General features: G+C 51.0%; 1 protein-coding gene across 1 annotated transcript in view; it reads right to left on the bottom strand.

Annotated features, from left to right (window-relative positions):
- The window catches only part of LOC119226967 (unconventional myosin-XVIIIb-like), a 24,751-nt gene extending 9,944 nt beyond the window's left edge, over positions 1–14,807 (bottom strand). Inside the window, 30 exon segments of the mRNA XM_062558885.1 lie at positions 2,451–2,605; positions 2,686–2,810; positions 2,956–3,061; positions 3,155–3,274; positions 3,342–3,431; positions 3,552–3,695; positions 4,343–4,471; positions 4,568–4,633; positions 4,716–4,825; positions 5,267–5,417; positions 5,806–5,992; positions 6,157–6,304; positions 6,392–6,512; positions 6,661–6,741; positions 6,831–7,023; positions 7,478–7,568; positions 7,947–8,111; positions 8,582–8,726; positions 8,803–8,866; positions 9,217–9,317; positions 9,739–9,881; positions 10,034–10,244; positions 10,582–10,749; positions 10,854–10,966; positions 11,092–11,155; positions 11,314–11,442; positions 12,232–12,480; positions 12,802–12,959; positions 13,569–13,744; positions 14,707–14,807. Of these exon segments, the coding sequence (XP_062414869.1) occupies positions 2,451–2,605; positions 2,686–2,810; positions 2,956–3,061; positions 3,155–3,274; positions 3,342–3,431; positions 3,552–3,695; positions 4,343–4,471; positions 4,568–4,633; positions 4,716–4,825; positions 5,267–5,417; positions 5,806–5,992; positions 6,157–6,304; positions 6,392–6,512; positions 6,661–6,741; positions 6,831–7,023; positions 7,478–7,568; positions 7,947–8,111; positions 8,582–8,726; positions 8,803–8,866; positions 9,217–9,317; positions 9,739–9,881; positions 10,034–10,244; positions 10,582–10,749; positions 10,854–10,966; positions 11,092–11,155; positions 11,314–11,442; positions 12,232–12,480; positions 12,802–12,959; positions 13,569–13,605 (3,764 nt within the window). The 5' untranslated portion in view covers positions 13,606–13,744; positions 14,707–14,807.
- Between the last annotated feature and the right edge of the window lie 1,114 nt (positions 14,808–15,921).

The raw sequence follows: 15,921 nt of genomic DNA, 5'->3' as shown, positions 1-15,921 counted from the left end.
AGGGGGCGACTCCTCTGCTCCCATAGACGTCTATGAGGAAATGACTCAACTTCTGTGTAGTGACCAGCAGGGGGCGACTCCTCTGCTCCCATAGACGTCTATGAGGAAATGACTCTACTTCTGTGTAGTGACCAGCAGGGGGCGACTCCTCTGCTCCCATAGACGTCTATGAGGAAATGACTCTACTTCTGTGTAGTGACCAGCAGGGGGCGACTCCTCTGCTCCCATAGACGTCTATGAGGAAATGACTCTACTTCTGTGTAGTGACCAGCAGGGGGCGACTCCTATGCTCCCATAGACGTCTATGAGGAAATGACTCTACTTCTGTGTAGTGACCAGCAGGGGGCGACTCCTCTGCTCCCATAGACGTCTATGAGGAAATGACTCAACTTCTGTGTAGTGACCAGCAGGGGGCGACTCCTCTGCTCCCATAGACGTCTATGAGGAAATGACTCTACTTCTGTGTAGTGACCAGCAGGGGGCGACTCCTCTGCTCCCATAGACGTCTATGAGGAAATGACTCTACTTCTGTGTAGTGACCAGCGGGGGGCGACTCCTCTGCTCCCATAGACGTCTATGAGGAAATGACTCTACTTCTGTGTAATGACCAGCAGGGGGCGACTCCTCTGCTCCCATAGACGTCTATGAGGAAATGACTCTACTTCTGTGTAGTGACCAGCAGGGGGGGGCCTCCTCTGCTCCCATAGACGTCTATGAGGAAATGACTCTACTTCTGTGTAGTGACCAGCAGGGGGCGACTCCTCTGCTCCCATAGACGTCTATGAGGAAATGACTCTACTTCTGTGTAGTGACCAGCAGGGGGCGACTCCTATGCTCCCATAGACGTCTATGAGGAAATGACTCTACTTCTGTGTAGTGACCAGCAGGGGGCGACTCCTCTGCTCCCATAGACGTCTATGAGGAAATGACTCTACTTCTGTGTAGTGACCAGCAGGGGGCGACTCCTATGCTCCCATAGACGTCTATGAGGAAATGACTCAACTTCTGTGTAGTGACCAGCAGGGGGCGACTCCTCTGCTCCCATAGACGTCTATGAGGAAATGACTCTACTTCTGTGTAGTGACCAGCAGGGGGCGACTCCTCTGCTCCCATAGACGTCTGAGGAAATGACTCTACTTCTGTGTAGTGACCAGCAGGGGGCGACTCCTCTGCTCCCATAGACGTCTATGAGGAAATGACTCTACCTCTGTGTAGTGACCAGCAGGGGGGCGACTCCTCTGCTCCCATAGACGTCTATGAGGAAATGACTCTACTTCTGTGTAGTGACCAGCAGGGGGCGACTCCTATGCTCCCATAGACGTCTATGAGGAAATGACTCTACTTCTGTGTAGTGACCAGCAGGGGGCGACTCCTCTGCTCCCATAGACGTCTATGAGGAAATGACTCTACTTCTGTGTAGTGACCAGCAGGGGGCGACTCCTCTGCTCCCCTAGACGTCTATGAGGAAATGACTCTACTTCTGTGTAGTGACCAGCAGGGGGCGACTCCTCTGCTCCCATAGACGTCTATGAGGAAATGACTCTACTTCTGTGTAGTGACCAGCAGGGGGCGACTCCTCTGCTCCCATAGACGTCTATGAGGAAATGACTCTACTTCTGTGTAGTGACCAGCAGGGGGCGACTCCTCTGCTCCCATAGACGTCTATGAGGAAATGACTCTACTTCTGTGTAGTGACCAGCAGGGGGCGACTCCTCTGCTCCCATAGACGTCTATGAGGAAATGACTCTACTTCTGTGTAGTGACCAGCAGGGGGCGACTCCTATGCTCCCATAGACGTCTATGAGGAAATGACTCTACTTCTGTGTAGTGACCAGCAGGGGGCGACTCCTCTGCTCCCATAGACGTCTATGAGGAAATGACTCTACTTCTGTGTAGTGACCAGCACGGGGCGACTCCTCTGCTCCCCTAGACGTCTATGAGGAAATGACTCTACTTCTGTGTAGTGACCAGCAGGGGGCGACTCCTCTGCTCCCCTAGACGTCTATGAGGAAATGACTCTACTTCTGTGTAGTGACCAGCAGGGGGCGACTCCTCTGCTCCCATAGACGTCTATGAGGAAATGACTCTACTTCTGTGTAGTGACCAGCAGGGGGCGACTCCTCTGCTCCCATAGACGTCTATGAGGAAATGGCTCTACTTCTGTGTAGTGACCAGCAGGGGGCCACTCCTCTGCTCCCATAGACGTCTATGAGGAAATGGCTCTACTTCTGTGTAGTGCCAGCAGGGGGCGACTCCTATGCTCCCATAGACGTCTATGAGGAAATGACTCTACTTCTGTGTAGTGACCAGCAGGGGGCCACTCCTATGCTCCCATAGACGTCTATGAGGAAATGACTCTACTTCCAGCCGGTCGAACACAAAGCTCCACATTATCCCCAAGAAATGACACACACACACACACACACACACACACACACACACACACACACCTCCTCTGCTTGCGGTCCACCTCGTGCATGCGGCCCTGGAGGCTGTCAGTCAGGACGCGGGCGTCCTGGAGGTCGGAGGTCACGCGACGACAGTGACGTTTCAGGTCCGTCACGCTGCGCCTGGACTGCTCCAGCAGGGCCTGCAGGGCGGCCACCTGCACACACACAAACACACACACGTTATCTTCTGGACTCTTTGATCTCCCGTTGGCGTTGCCATGACGCCCCGCCTCACCTTGGCGTCCAGCTGCTGGCGGCTCTCTCTCTCCGCCTCCAGCTTCTCCTCCGTCTGCTTCATCCGTCTGCAGAGGAACTCCACCTCCGTGTGGCTGCACTCCAGCTGCATGGCGAGCTCGCTGTCTGCGTGGGAGTCGTTATGTTAAGACAGCAACTGGTATTAAGTCATTATTTAAAGTCAGTGTCATGGCTGGTATTATGGGATGCTTTCTTTCGATTCATTTGATCCGCTATATATTTTATTTATTTAATGGAGATATTTTCTTACCTGAGGCCGGTCCTCGCTGACTCTCGGCCACCTGAGCTTTCTGTTTCTCTTCCTCCAGCTGCTTCTCCAGGGTTTCCATGGTGACCTTACACTGGTCCAGACGAGCCTGACGTCATGGAGGGAAGAGAGAGAAGATGAGTGTACATATACATGTATATTGTGTATTAAATCTATATCTATATACAATAGATGACTTTACCTGCAGGTCTTTGTTCTCCCTCCCGAGCCGGATCCTCTCGGCCCTCTCCACGTCCAGAGCCTGACCCGCCGCGTCGCCACGGAAACGCTCATCGCTCAGCTCGGAGGTCACTGCTGTGACCTGCACACAGAACACACAACGTGAGTATGTGTGTGTGTCTGTGTGTGTCTGTGTGTGCGGCACACACCTTGGTCTCCAGGCCGTCGGCGGTCTGACGCAGCTCGCTCCTCTCACGCTCTGATTTCTCCAGGCGACGTCTCAGAGCCGATACCTCATCCTCACAGGAGGAAGGAGAGGAAGGAAGTTAACAATTAAGGGCAGCTTGTGCTCACGGCGACAGTAGTAGTTATCAATAACTTGTCTGTGTGTGTGTGTGTGTGTGTGTGTGTGTGTGTACCTCTTTTACTCTGAGACGTTCGTTTTCCATGTTGATGTCAAGCTGAGGACGAATTCTGCAGAAAAGTTTCCACCAGCTCCACTTGGACACGACCCAGAGAGCCCTCAGGTTCCTCTGGACACAGCCAACCGCCATCTGCTGCACCTGGTCACACACACACACACACGCACACACACACACACGCACACCGTAACAAAAACGCAGCTTTGAGTTTAAAATGTTGTCCGTCGGCATAGAGACTGAGACCATAAACTCATATTTACAATGTTTACTGACGGAATAAATCCCTCATTTCCTCATAGACGTCTATGGGAGCGGAGGAGTCGCCCCCTGCTGGTCACTACACAGAAGTAGAGTCATTTCCTCATAGACGTCTATGGGAGCATAGGAGTCGCCCCCTGCTGGTCACTACACAGAAGTAGAGTCATTTCCTCATAGACGTCTATGGGAGCAGAGGAGTCGCCCCCTGCTGGTCACTACACAGAAGTAGAGTCATTTCCTCATAGACGTCTATGGGAGCAGAGGAGTCGCCCCCTGCTGGTCACTACACAGAAGTAGAGTCATTTCCTCATAGACGTCTATGGGAGCGGAGGAGTCGCCCCCTGCTGGTCACTACACAGAAGTAGAGTCATTTCCTCATAGACGTCTATGGGAGCGGAGGAGTCGCCCCCTGCTGGTCACTACACAGAATGACGCTTTAACACAAGAAGCTTTGACTTCACTCTACAGACCCAGGGGTTGCCTCCTGGGTCAGATACCTGGCCGTTGGAGCTCCCCAGGGGGCCACTGACCTTGAGTCTGCGGTACCTCTGGCGGGCCAGGTGAGCCATGCAGGCGGCCTGCAGGTGGAGCAGCCAGCCGGTGACCTGCCGCTCCCTCTGCTGCTCCAGGTAGCGCAGCACGCCCCGCTTCATGAACACCTGGGACAGAGAGGAGAAGACGTTCCGTGACTCGCAGCAGACGGGTTCAATCACCCTGTGGGAGGGGGGGTGTGGGGGGGGGTGGTGTCCTCTCACCCTGCTGGACCCCACCACGATGCTCCTCCGGTCCAGATCCAGCTCCACCAGCAGCTCCTCCACCGCCTGAGACACACACACAGAGGACCTCACTCGGGCTGAAGATTGGAGGCTCGAGTGTTAGCGTGAGCTACGTGCGACCTCTGACCTTTCTCTCGTCGTGGCTGACAAACATGGAGGCGTAGCGTTTCATGATGGGGGGGGACAGCGCCTGGAAGTGGCAGCGGAAGTCGCTGAGAGTCATGTGCTCCGGATAACCTGAGAAGTTACGCATTATTATACATTATCTTCATCAATCAGTGTGCAACATTGCTTCTCTACACAGTTTATATTATACATTTTGAAAATGAACTTTGTATTTTTGCTCTTTGTAGTTCTATCTAACTTCATACCCACTGTTTCACTTTATTTTTTTGAATTCATCTTATCGCTATGCAGCAATGCTGTTCTATACATTAAATAATTGTTATTTAAATTTTAATTCTAGTAATATATATAATGTGTGTGTGTTTGACCTGTAAAACCATAATTATTGTTCATGCTATTGTTGGATATGCTTGTTTACATTTAACTATTCATTCAGCTTGTTTTATGAACATTGATTCATTGGATTAAAACCTGTAGACTGCAGGTGCATCTCAGGATGACTCGTTGCTTAGCGGCTGTTTAATAACAAGAACGTTCTAATAAAGTGGGGACCTGTGCGATGGAGCTGCAGGGCCGAGAGGATCTGGGTGGAGTTCAGCTGGACTCGGAGCGCCGCCACGTCGAAGCTGCCGCCCTCCGCCTTGGCGCTCACGCACTGCAGGAAGACGGGCTGGGCGCGACGGATAAGGTTCATCAGCGCATCCTGCAGGGGGGGAGACAGAGAGACAAAGCTATGAGGAAGTAACGCGTTTACCGACACTATGTACACCCCAATGAGCCCATATAAGGTATGGCTCATCCTGTACAGCCCATATAAGGTATGGCTCACCCTGTACAGCCCATATAAGGTATGGCTCATCCTGTACAGCCCATATAAGGTATGGCTCATCCTGTACAGCCCATATAAGGTATGGCTCATCCTGTACAGCCCATATAAGGTATGGCTCACCCTGTACAGCCCATATAAGGTATGGCTCACCCTGTACAGCCCATATAAGGTATGGCTCACCCTGTACAGCCCATATAAGGTATGGCTCCTCCTCCCCATTGCAGGGCCTCCTGCGGAGGCGCCAGGTAGATTTCAGACTCACCGCCTGCAGCTTCACGGCGATGCTTTGGGAGTGTCGGCGTACGGCCGCCATCCCGCCGCTGAAGGTCTTCCTGATGGTGCCGCTCCTCTGCAGAGAGCGCTGGCTGCTGCCGCCCTCCAGGCCCCCCAGGCCTCGACACAGGGGGGGCAGGGAGATCCTCTGGGCGAACATGGCCTTCACCTCCGCTCTGAGGAAGACCAGGAGAGAGGCACAGTCAGAATGAAATAATATATAGAGATCGATTATTTCGGAGATTTGTATTTTGTGGACGAGGACACGTAAATGTGTGCTGAGAGTAAGTTTTAAATATGCGTAAGCGATGGTCATGATGATGTATGGACACACACTCACATGCTGGAGTTCTGCAGCACGTCGCTGGCGTTCAGGGCGGACGGGTTGTTCTGGATCAGACCGACCCAGCCGCTCAGGTCGTAGCGGACCGGGTCGCAGCCCATCAGGTGGCTCACCTCGCACTGCAGCGGCTGCTCGCACTGACGCACTGCAGGGACACACACGACATCAGGAGCTCCTCATTGGAACACACACACACACAGAGGGTCTGGGGGGGGGGGGGGCCTTTATGTACCGGTGTTGGTGTAATACTGGCAGACCCTCTGCAGGGCGATGGTCTCACTGGAGGCCGGTGTTAACATCTCCTCGTCCAGAACCCACAGCAGACCTCTGGGGTCTCCATCGGCCGCCCGGACCTGCAGCACAAACACACAAACACACACACACACACACACACGCACAATAAAGCACAACCCAACACAGCAGCAAACGGCTGAGTTGAATCAAGCGTAAGATGTGCCGCGGCCTTGAGAGTGTGTGGACGTTTGACCCGTTTACAGGTACCTGGGGGGGCGTCTGGTCGATGGCAGACACCACCTCGTCCGGACTCCTCTCCGGACCCTCCACCTCCACCGGGATCTTCTCCTGCAACACACAACACCAGCAGGTCCGAACAGGATGGCCGACCAGCGAACCGATGAGTGACATCACGGGCGTGGGAAGCGGCGGCGCACCTGTGTGTAGCGCTCCTGCGTGTGCGTGAAGGTGTGCGCGTGGTAGCGCTGCAGCAGGCGCTCCTGCAGGTAGTTGTGGCAGAGCTCGGACCAGCCGGCGGCTCGCTCCTCTTTGGCGTGTCTCGGGTTCCTGAGGCCCGGCGCGTCCACCACCATCACCGAGGCCAGCGTGAGCTGAGGACTGCTCAGGGCCCTGCGCGCACAACACACACACACAGACACACAACACACACACACAGACACACAACACACACAGAGTTATAGAGGAGGGAGCACAGAGACAAACAAGTAAAGAGCAGCAGAGAGAAACACTCAAATGTGATGAAAGGAATGAAGATACGAAGGTTTCTGTGATGTTGATCCTTCTGAGTCATTTACACATCTTCCTTTTGGTGTCAAAACCATTACAATCAAGCACCAGAGCAGAATAATATATATGATCATATTATGGATCAAAGTTGATAAGGTAATCATCAATGTTGCAGCTGCTGAGGGTGGATCAGTATTTTTATTCTAAGACCAATAAAAGTTCATCTTAACTGATAATAACTCATAACGTAGCTGTTTCATTTTACCTCACAGCTCATCTTCATCAAACATCTACAAAATACCGTATCCCCCATAATGCTTCAGGGGACCAGGCTGACCTGTTGATGAGCGACACTACGGAGGTGAAGAGCTCCTCGTAGAGTCCGGCGGCCATGCCCTCCACGCACTGAGTGGCCGTCATTCTGGGACCTGCAGAGACCGGAATGAAGACACGGCGTCCTTTGATGAGGACACCCGGAGACCGTCCAAAGGCGATGGGATGGACCTTATATAATGTGAATGCTAACGTCTTCTTCTATGGTGCCCTCGATAGCTGCGATGGAAAAACAAATGTACCTGACACCTGGAAAGGTATCAGAAGAGGGCGCAGGAAGGACCTCATATGGGACAGCTGTTATTGTCTGCTCCCCCCCCCCCCCTGACCCAGAGGCGTCTCCAGTGAACTTAAGACACTGATAGAAACATCCCTGCATAGCCCATTAGCATGTTAGCTCCCCGGTGTGTGTGTGTGCGTGCGTGCGTGCGTGTGTGTGTGCGTGCGTGTGTGTGTGTGTGTGTGAGACTCACCCTCCTCGGCCTCGGTGCTCCTCTCTCTGCTGCCCCCGGTGGCTCTCTGCAGCAGCTGTCTCAGGTGATGCTTGAAGACCGCGGTGTGCAGGTCTTCGTCCTCGCATCCCAGGACGCCGCCGGCCACCCGGGCGCTGTCGAAGTTCACGAACTGCCTCCTGCCCACTGAGCCGGGGGGGGGGGGGGGAGACGCTGAGAGGACGGCTAAATGCCTGCTGAATCCAACTAACGACCTACATCAGCCTCACTTTAAATACTTGACACGGATTGGTTAGTCCAGTGTTTCACAACAAAGGGGTCATGAATCTGAAGGGTGGAGAAGCGATTAATGGAAAGGAACCAAACTAAACTATTTTTTATTTTTCTACTTTTCTCTTTGATGTGAAATATTTTAGTTTTTAATCAGAAAAGGTCCCGTTCATAACTCGGATCTCTGGAAACTGAAGGGCCGGGGAATTGAGAGACGATTAACAAACCTTTTCTGTATTTCTATCCAACTAACGACCTACATCAGCCTCACTTTAAATACTTCAAACTTAATTTGCATGACACATTCCACCCCGGTCCCCACAAGCCCAGCCAGACCCGTGTGTGTGTGTGTGTGTGTGTGTGTGTGTGTGTGCATGCAGCATTACCTTTGCAGGCCCCGGCGGCTCCCAGGTGGTAAATGCCGGCGAGGACGTGCCAAATCGCCTTCTGCTCGCCGGTCGAGAAGCTCAGCGTTTCCATGGCAGCCAGCAGCTTGGCGAAGGCGACGGAGGCCCGCTGCTTCTCCTCGACCTGACGGGACGACAGGCGGCTCGGGTGGGACGTCGCTCACTGAATAAAGATGGAGCCGGAAGGGCGAGGCTCTTACCTTGGTGGGATGAGCAATCCCAAACGAGTTGGACCCTGGAAGTTGGTGCAGCTGCAGCTCCGTCCTGACGGAGGAGGACATGAGAGAATACAACGCTGTTGAAAAGGTACGAGCCAAAGCACAAAGTGAAGCATGACACTAAAGACTTTATAGACAGGCAGTTTGGTCCAGGGGTTCCCAACATAGAGCCCTGGGCCCTGAAAAGGGTCACCACACGATCAAAGACGAAGAAAGTTCCCGTTAGATTCAGCTACTTTTTGTGGCGCTTTCATTCCTTTTACTCTAATAGATTTTAAAATGTGGGAATCACTGGTTTAACCCTTCAATGCCTTTTAAAAAGCAAGAATCAGGCAAGTAGGAAAATCCGTAGTGTGGTAGATAGTAACATTTTATGTGAGTACATGCAATCATCACCTCAGCGCTGTGCTGACTCCTGCCAACATCTGAGAGAAGACCAGGAAGTTGCTCTCCCCAGGTGTCCTCTGGCACACCTTCCATTTGTCCAGCATCAGCGTCTGAGGAGCAGCAGAAGACACCTGTGTCTCTGTGTGTGTGTGTGCCTGTGTGTGTGTGCGTGTGTGTGTGTGCGTGTGTGTGTGTGTGTGTGCGTGTGTGTGTGTGCGTGTGTGTGTGTGTGCGTGTGTGTGTGTGTGTGTGTGTGTGTGTGTGCATGGTGTGTGTGTGTGTGCATGGTGTGCATGGTGTGTGTGTGTGTGTGTGTGCATGGTGTGTGTGTGTGTGTGTGTGTGTGTGTGTGTGTGTGTGTGTGTGTGTGTGTGTGTGTGTGCATGGTGTGCATGGTGTGTGTGTGTGTGTGTGCATGGTGTGCATGGTGTGTGTGTGTGTGTGTGTGCGCATGGTGTGCATGGTGTGTGTGTGCATGGTGTGTGTGTGTGTGTGTGTGTGTGTGCATGGTGTGTGTGTGTGTGTGTGTACCTGCAGGTGTCCTGCGGCGGTTCGTCCCGCGTGGTTAAAGTCCAGAGAGAAGATGGTGGCGAAGCGAGACGAGGCGTCGCTGTGCGGCGAGCTCACGCAGCCGAAGGACCTCAGGATGGTGAACATGGCCTGGACGCGCTCCACTGAGGGGGGGCAAGGGGGATGTGGGGGGGGGGGGAAACCACACAGGTATGGATACAGAGCTCAGTGCTCTTCCATCAGGGATCACTCTATGGGGCTAACGGAGCCATAGATTTAAGATATGGGAGGCCCCCCCCCCCCCTCGTGGACTCACCGCTGATCCGCCCCCCCTCGGTGCCGGCCTGGCGCAGCAGGGCGAGCGTGAAGGCCCGACATGCCGCCGTCTTGCCGGCGCCGCTGCGCCCCACCGAGCACACGCTGTGGTCCCTCCTGCTGCCCACCATGGACTCGTACACCCGCCTCACCACGGCGGCCAGGGCGGGGGGGGCGTCCCACGCCGACTCCCCCCGCCGAGACTTCGGCGTCTGACGAAGAAGAAGACTTTCAGTTTTTCATTTATAGAAAATGTCGCCGTCAGGTTCCATCACTGATCGACTTTCATTAGAACCATTTTCTCTGATGAATTAAATATCACAGTTCATTCCTTTCATCGCAAATAGGAATAAACTACGATCAATGATGCAAATATACATATACATGTATATATATAGATACAAATGTATCTATATATATACATGTATATGTATACATCTATGGATACACATGTAAACATAGTTACATAAAGTCAAAGGTCAAAGGAAAGCAGACTCATAGTGGATCTGTCAGTGGGAGCCATCGACCCCCCCAGGTGCGTGGCCCCACCTTGCAGTGCGCCTCCAGCGGGGGCCACAGGTTCACCAGGTGGGGGCCGGCGTGCGTGAGCGGCATCCCGGCTCTGGCCCGGCTGGTCAGAGTGTGCAGGACGCCGCACTCGTTGACGCTCTGCAGGTCGCTGAGGTCCTCGCACAGGTCCAGCTCCGCCGGGTTACACTGCGGGGGGGGGGGGGGGGGGGGGGGGGGCGGCGGGGGGGTCAGAGTCACAAAAACAAAACACAACCCAGAGCAGATGAAAAGGTGTGAAAGGCCTGAGGTACCTTCTCGATCTCGTACTCGGTCACGTCGTGCAGCGACCCGTCCGTCTGCAGGCGGACTCTCGCTCGGCCTTCTGGGAGATCTGGCGTTCCTTCGTCCGGCTTCAGCTGAGTGGCTGAAAACCAGTTCACAAGATCGTTAACCCTGAAGCATCAATATGTAAAATACTAATACTATGATATACAGGTAGTTTAAATATATGAGACATTTATACAAAGTAAATGTGTTTTAATGACTCACCCAGAGTGAACCCGTCCTCATGGACCAACCACACGCTTCCTGCTTCGTACCAAACATCTCTGAGCTGAAACAAAGTGAAACCTTCATTTATTATTATTACACTTATAACATTTAGATGAAAAGTCTTGATTTTAAAATGACTTGTTTTTAATCTCAAAATAAAGAATCTATGGCATCGTTATGACTGATTATTATTATTAATTAAAAAACACAAAGACAAACCTCCGTCACACTCGTCTCTGCTGGTCTCCCCTCCGGCTCCTGCCTCTCCTCCACCCCTCCCTCCTTCCTCCTCTCCTCCACCCCTCCCTCCTTCCTCCTCTCCTCCACCGCTCCCTCCTTCCTCCTCTCCTCCACCCCTCCCTCCTTCCTTCTCTCCTCCATCCCTCCCTCCTTCCTCCTCTCCTCCACCGCTCCCTCCTTCCTCCTCTCCTCCACCGCTCCCTCCTTCCTTCTCTTCTCCATCCCTCCATCCTTCCTTCTCTCCTCCACCCCTCCCTGCTTCCTTCTCTCCTCCACCCCTCCCTCCTTCCTTCTCTCCTCCACCCCTCCCTCCTTCCTTCTCTCCTCCATCCCTCCCTCCTTCCTCCTCTCCTCCACCCCTCCCTCCTTCCTTCTCTCCTCCATCCCTCCCTCCTTCCTCCTCTCCTCCACCCCTCCCTCCTTCCTCCTCTCCTCCACCCCTCCCTCCTTCCTCCTCTCCTCCACCGCTCCCTCCTTCCTCCTTTCCTCCACCCCTCCCTCCTTCCTTCTCTCCTCCATCCCTCCCTCCTTCCTCCTCTCCTCCACCCCTCCCTCCTTCCTTCTCTCCTCCATCCCTCCCTCCTTCCTCCTCTCCTCCACCCCTCCCTCCTTCCTTCTCTCCTCCACCCCTCCCTCCTTCCTCCTCTCCTCCACCGCTCCCTCCTTCCTCCTCTCCTCCACCGCTCCCTCCTTCCTTCTCTCCTCCATCCCTCCATCCTTCCTTCTCTCCTCCACCCCTCCCTGCTTCCTTCTCTCCTCCACCCCTCCATCCTTCCTTCTCTCCTCCACCCCTCCCTGCTTCCTTCTCTCCTCCACCCCTCCCTCCTGCCTCCTCTCCTCCACCCCTCCCTCCTTCCTTCTCTCCTCCATCCCTCCATCCTTCCTTCTCTCCTCCACCCCTCCCTCCTGCCTCCTCTCCATCTTCTTCTTGCTCCACTCGGTCCTCACGTCCACTTCCTGTCTGGGTCCCGGGCCGTCCCTGGGGTCGGGGGGGTCGGGGGGGTGGGTGCTCCTCTGGTCCGGCTGCTTGCTGTTGTTGTTGTTGACGAGCTGCTCGGCCCGGAGCAACATCTCCGCCTCCAGGATCGGGGGGGTCTGATCCGGGAGCAGGAACTGCTGCACCAGGTCGCCGCTCAGTTTGTTCGGCTGCAGGAGTCAGAACCAGAGTCCGGTTAGCTTAGCATAAAGACCACAAACAGGGGGAACTGCTAGCATAGCTGGGGGGACAGAGGAGAGGCTACTTCCTCCATTCTTTGGCTTCAGGAGGGAAACAATCAGCTGTGAAGTGAAAGAAGGGCCCACTTTTACAAAGACATCTGGAATTAGCATTAGCAACGTAGCATTCAGCACAGTGTGTGAGTAAACGTATCCCTCATCCACTCATCCACTCATCCACTCATCCAACCACTTTAATGAAGACACATTGTAGAGAGGAGCTCCTCTCTCCTCGGCGGTGACCCTGCTCACCGGCCGCTCCTCCTTGGCCTCCGGCTCCTTCTGCTTGGTCTCCTTCTCCGAGTCGCGGACCAGCTGCTTGAGGAAGCCGCCCGGGAGGGCGGAGAGGGGCGGGGGGGGCGGGGGGGGCGGAGAGGTGGCACCCACCGGCGTCTTTTCCTCCTTTATCTGTGGGGGGGGGAGACACAAAGTCACTGTGGGGGATGAGGGCGTTAGCTCCATGCTACATGCTAACGGGAGGATTCAAAATACACAAGCAGGTTTTTTACTTCGTGCACGTCACTTTCTCGTTTGTTATAAAATAAAAATATTTAACAAAAAATGAATGAACTAAAATAATGAATTGTTGAATTGTATCTTAATTAACACTTAATTTCACTGTATTCAAATTTTACGATTTTATTCTACTGTGTAAATCTTACACTTTTTTTACACAGCCTCATTATTAAATTTGAGTTTTACATTTTGGTAATTTTGTGTCTGTTGCACATTTGTCTAAAAGAGTCAAATTGTTACATTTTTAAATTGTCACAAGAAACATTTTACCACAAAATGTGTACTTTTACTGCGGATTCCTTAAGTTCCTCCAGCTGATCTTCTGCCTTTGATTCAGACCTTTAACTGGTATTGTGTTATATGTTAAATTATTTTGCACCGCAAACATCTCCTTTTTTCAAAGTTGTTACTTTTGATGGAACGCACGCACACAAACACACAAACACACACACACACACACAAACACACACACACACACACATGCAGTATCTCTGCACCTCCCTTCTTCTCCCACAGTTTCAAACGCGAAGACAGCGCCATGGTTTCAACGGAGGGGGGGTGAGTAGTGGGGGGGTCACAGCCAGGTGATGTCAGAGTGGTGGTGAAGGAGTGTGTGTGTGTGTGTGTGTGTGTGTGTGTGTGTGTGTGTGTGTGTGTGAGGGGAGGAAAGACAAACAACCTGCCAGAGGAGACAACAGATTCAAGTGAAGCTTCAAAGGATGAAAATGGTGAAAACTTTTCATTCTTTCAGATCAAACTTTTGCTTCCATCTTTATTTTTTATTATTAAAACAGATCCTCGTCCTTCAGCTCCACACAATACGACGCGACATCATGTGACATCATCACGCCGTAATCATGACCTTTGCTGTTTAAACTCGTCCTAAATAAAACCTTTGTGGAGTTGTTCTTGTTTTGTTCTTGAAGAGCAAAAACAGAGTTCTGTGATCGGAAGTCTTTCTCATCCATAAAATCATCAACTTAAATGTTGTTATTCGATGATTTCGATATTTTTCGTGCTCCTTTGATACACTGAAGACCCCTGATAATTAATATTAATCTAAGAGTGCATTGATTACCTGCGGAGTCCCACAGGGCTCCATTCTGGGTCCTCTACCTGTTTCCTCTGGGTCAACTTATTAGTTTTCTTATGATATAAAGTCCTGAATGACATTTTTTTGCAATAATATAAAAGTGAAATGAGCTCAGCGAGCAGCTAATTATGTAAAACATTAACTCACAGAAAGCAGCTTTCTTTGGTTTCATTCCAGTTCACAAATACAAACAAACAAACATTTAGATTCTGGTCAGTTAAACCACAAATTAAACTAAGAACTATGAACTTTGATCATTAATGTTTTCTCATTTTAAATCAGACTCACTCAATTTGTATCTAACGTCTGTCGTTTCTAAAGAAGACTTTTTAAAACCACATTTCTCACCAGATTGAAACTGCTTTGTTTGGACTGAATTATTTGTGTGGTGATGATTTCACAACCCAACCAGAACATGGCCGACACATTCAGACCGGCAGACATGTCCTCTAATGACAAACTACAGAGACATAAAGAAGAAGTCCTTAAGAACCAACCCCCCCCCCCCCCCCCCCCGATCACCACTAACAAACAAACCCGAGACTCACCTTCAGAAAGAAAAAGATCTGGAGGGTTAAAATCCTGAGACCCACAAACACAAACTCCAGCTCCAAGACACCGAGGGACGGGGGGCAGAAATAGAGTGCTGGTGGAGGGGGGGGGGGGGGGGGGGTCTGCATCCAATCCCACACAGGGATAACAGGCTATAAATAGAGGGGGGGAGGTGACACATGTGCATGTGTGCAGATCTGCAAAGCATCAGCTGTCCAGTTTGATTGACAGCTCCAGCTGAGCAGGAGAATGGTGAAGGGCGGGAGGGGAGGGGGCAGAGCCCCCCCCCCCAAAAAAAAAACACAGACAGAAATCTTTTCTAGCAATTAGGAGAAGAAATAGATACAAATATTTTCTTTTAATCTCCACTGAGACATCTGGTGGACGTATTCTACATGAAGACGTCTCCGTCTGTCCTCCCTCCCTCACTCTGCTGTATTATATTATTAAATTAGATATATTATTATTATATTATATATAAGCAGTCTGTATGACCTCAGACCAGTAAGAATTATAGTAAATATATTTATTAACTCTTCTAAAGGTTTGAACTCAATAAAGGTTCAATAAACAAATTATGTGAAAAATGCAATTTATTTAATAAACCTGCAAACTTATGGTTTAATATTTAAATTAATCTGATCAAATTATCCAGAGGTGGAAAAAGTACTGAGAACTTGTACTGAAGGTAAAAATACAATAATATACAAATACAACTAAAGTTGTAAGTTGTAAGAGTACGTAAAAGCAAAAATAACTTGTTATCCTTATTCAGTGTTTTATTTTATTATTACTAATATATATATATATATATATATGGCAATAATACTTCTAGTATAGTTCTGAATTAAATCCTGTTTAGTATAAATACATTTGATAAACGTATTAAGTGGAACAGACATCTTCAAAGACTGTTGAATCAATAAATGAGATGTATTGACTTACAGCTTCTTCTCCATCATGTAGGAAACATCTGGAACTTTCTTCTTCTATTCTGAGCATTTCAAAGGTTGAAGGTCAACAGGCTCATTGAGGCCCCTTTGTAATGTGTAATAAATGACATCTCTTCTGACAATAATTTAACAATCCTACAGTTTGACAAACGTAAACTAAAAAAAGTTTAGCTTGTTAGCATCTCCACGTGCTAACTGTACATGCTAGCTGCACGTGCTAACTGTACATGCTAGCTGCACATGCTAACTGTACATGCT

The sequence above is a fragment of the Pungitius pungitius genome, chromosome 18 (genome assembly GCF_949316345.1).
Source record: "Pungitius pungitius chromosome 18, fPunPun2.1, whole genome shotgun sequence".
NCBI lineage: Eukaryota > Metazoa > Chordata > Actinopteri > Perciformes > Gasterosteidae > Pungitius > Pungitius pungitius.
This window is presented reverse-complemented; position numbering and strand designations above follow the sequence as displayed.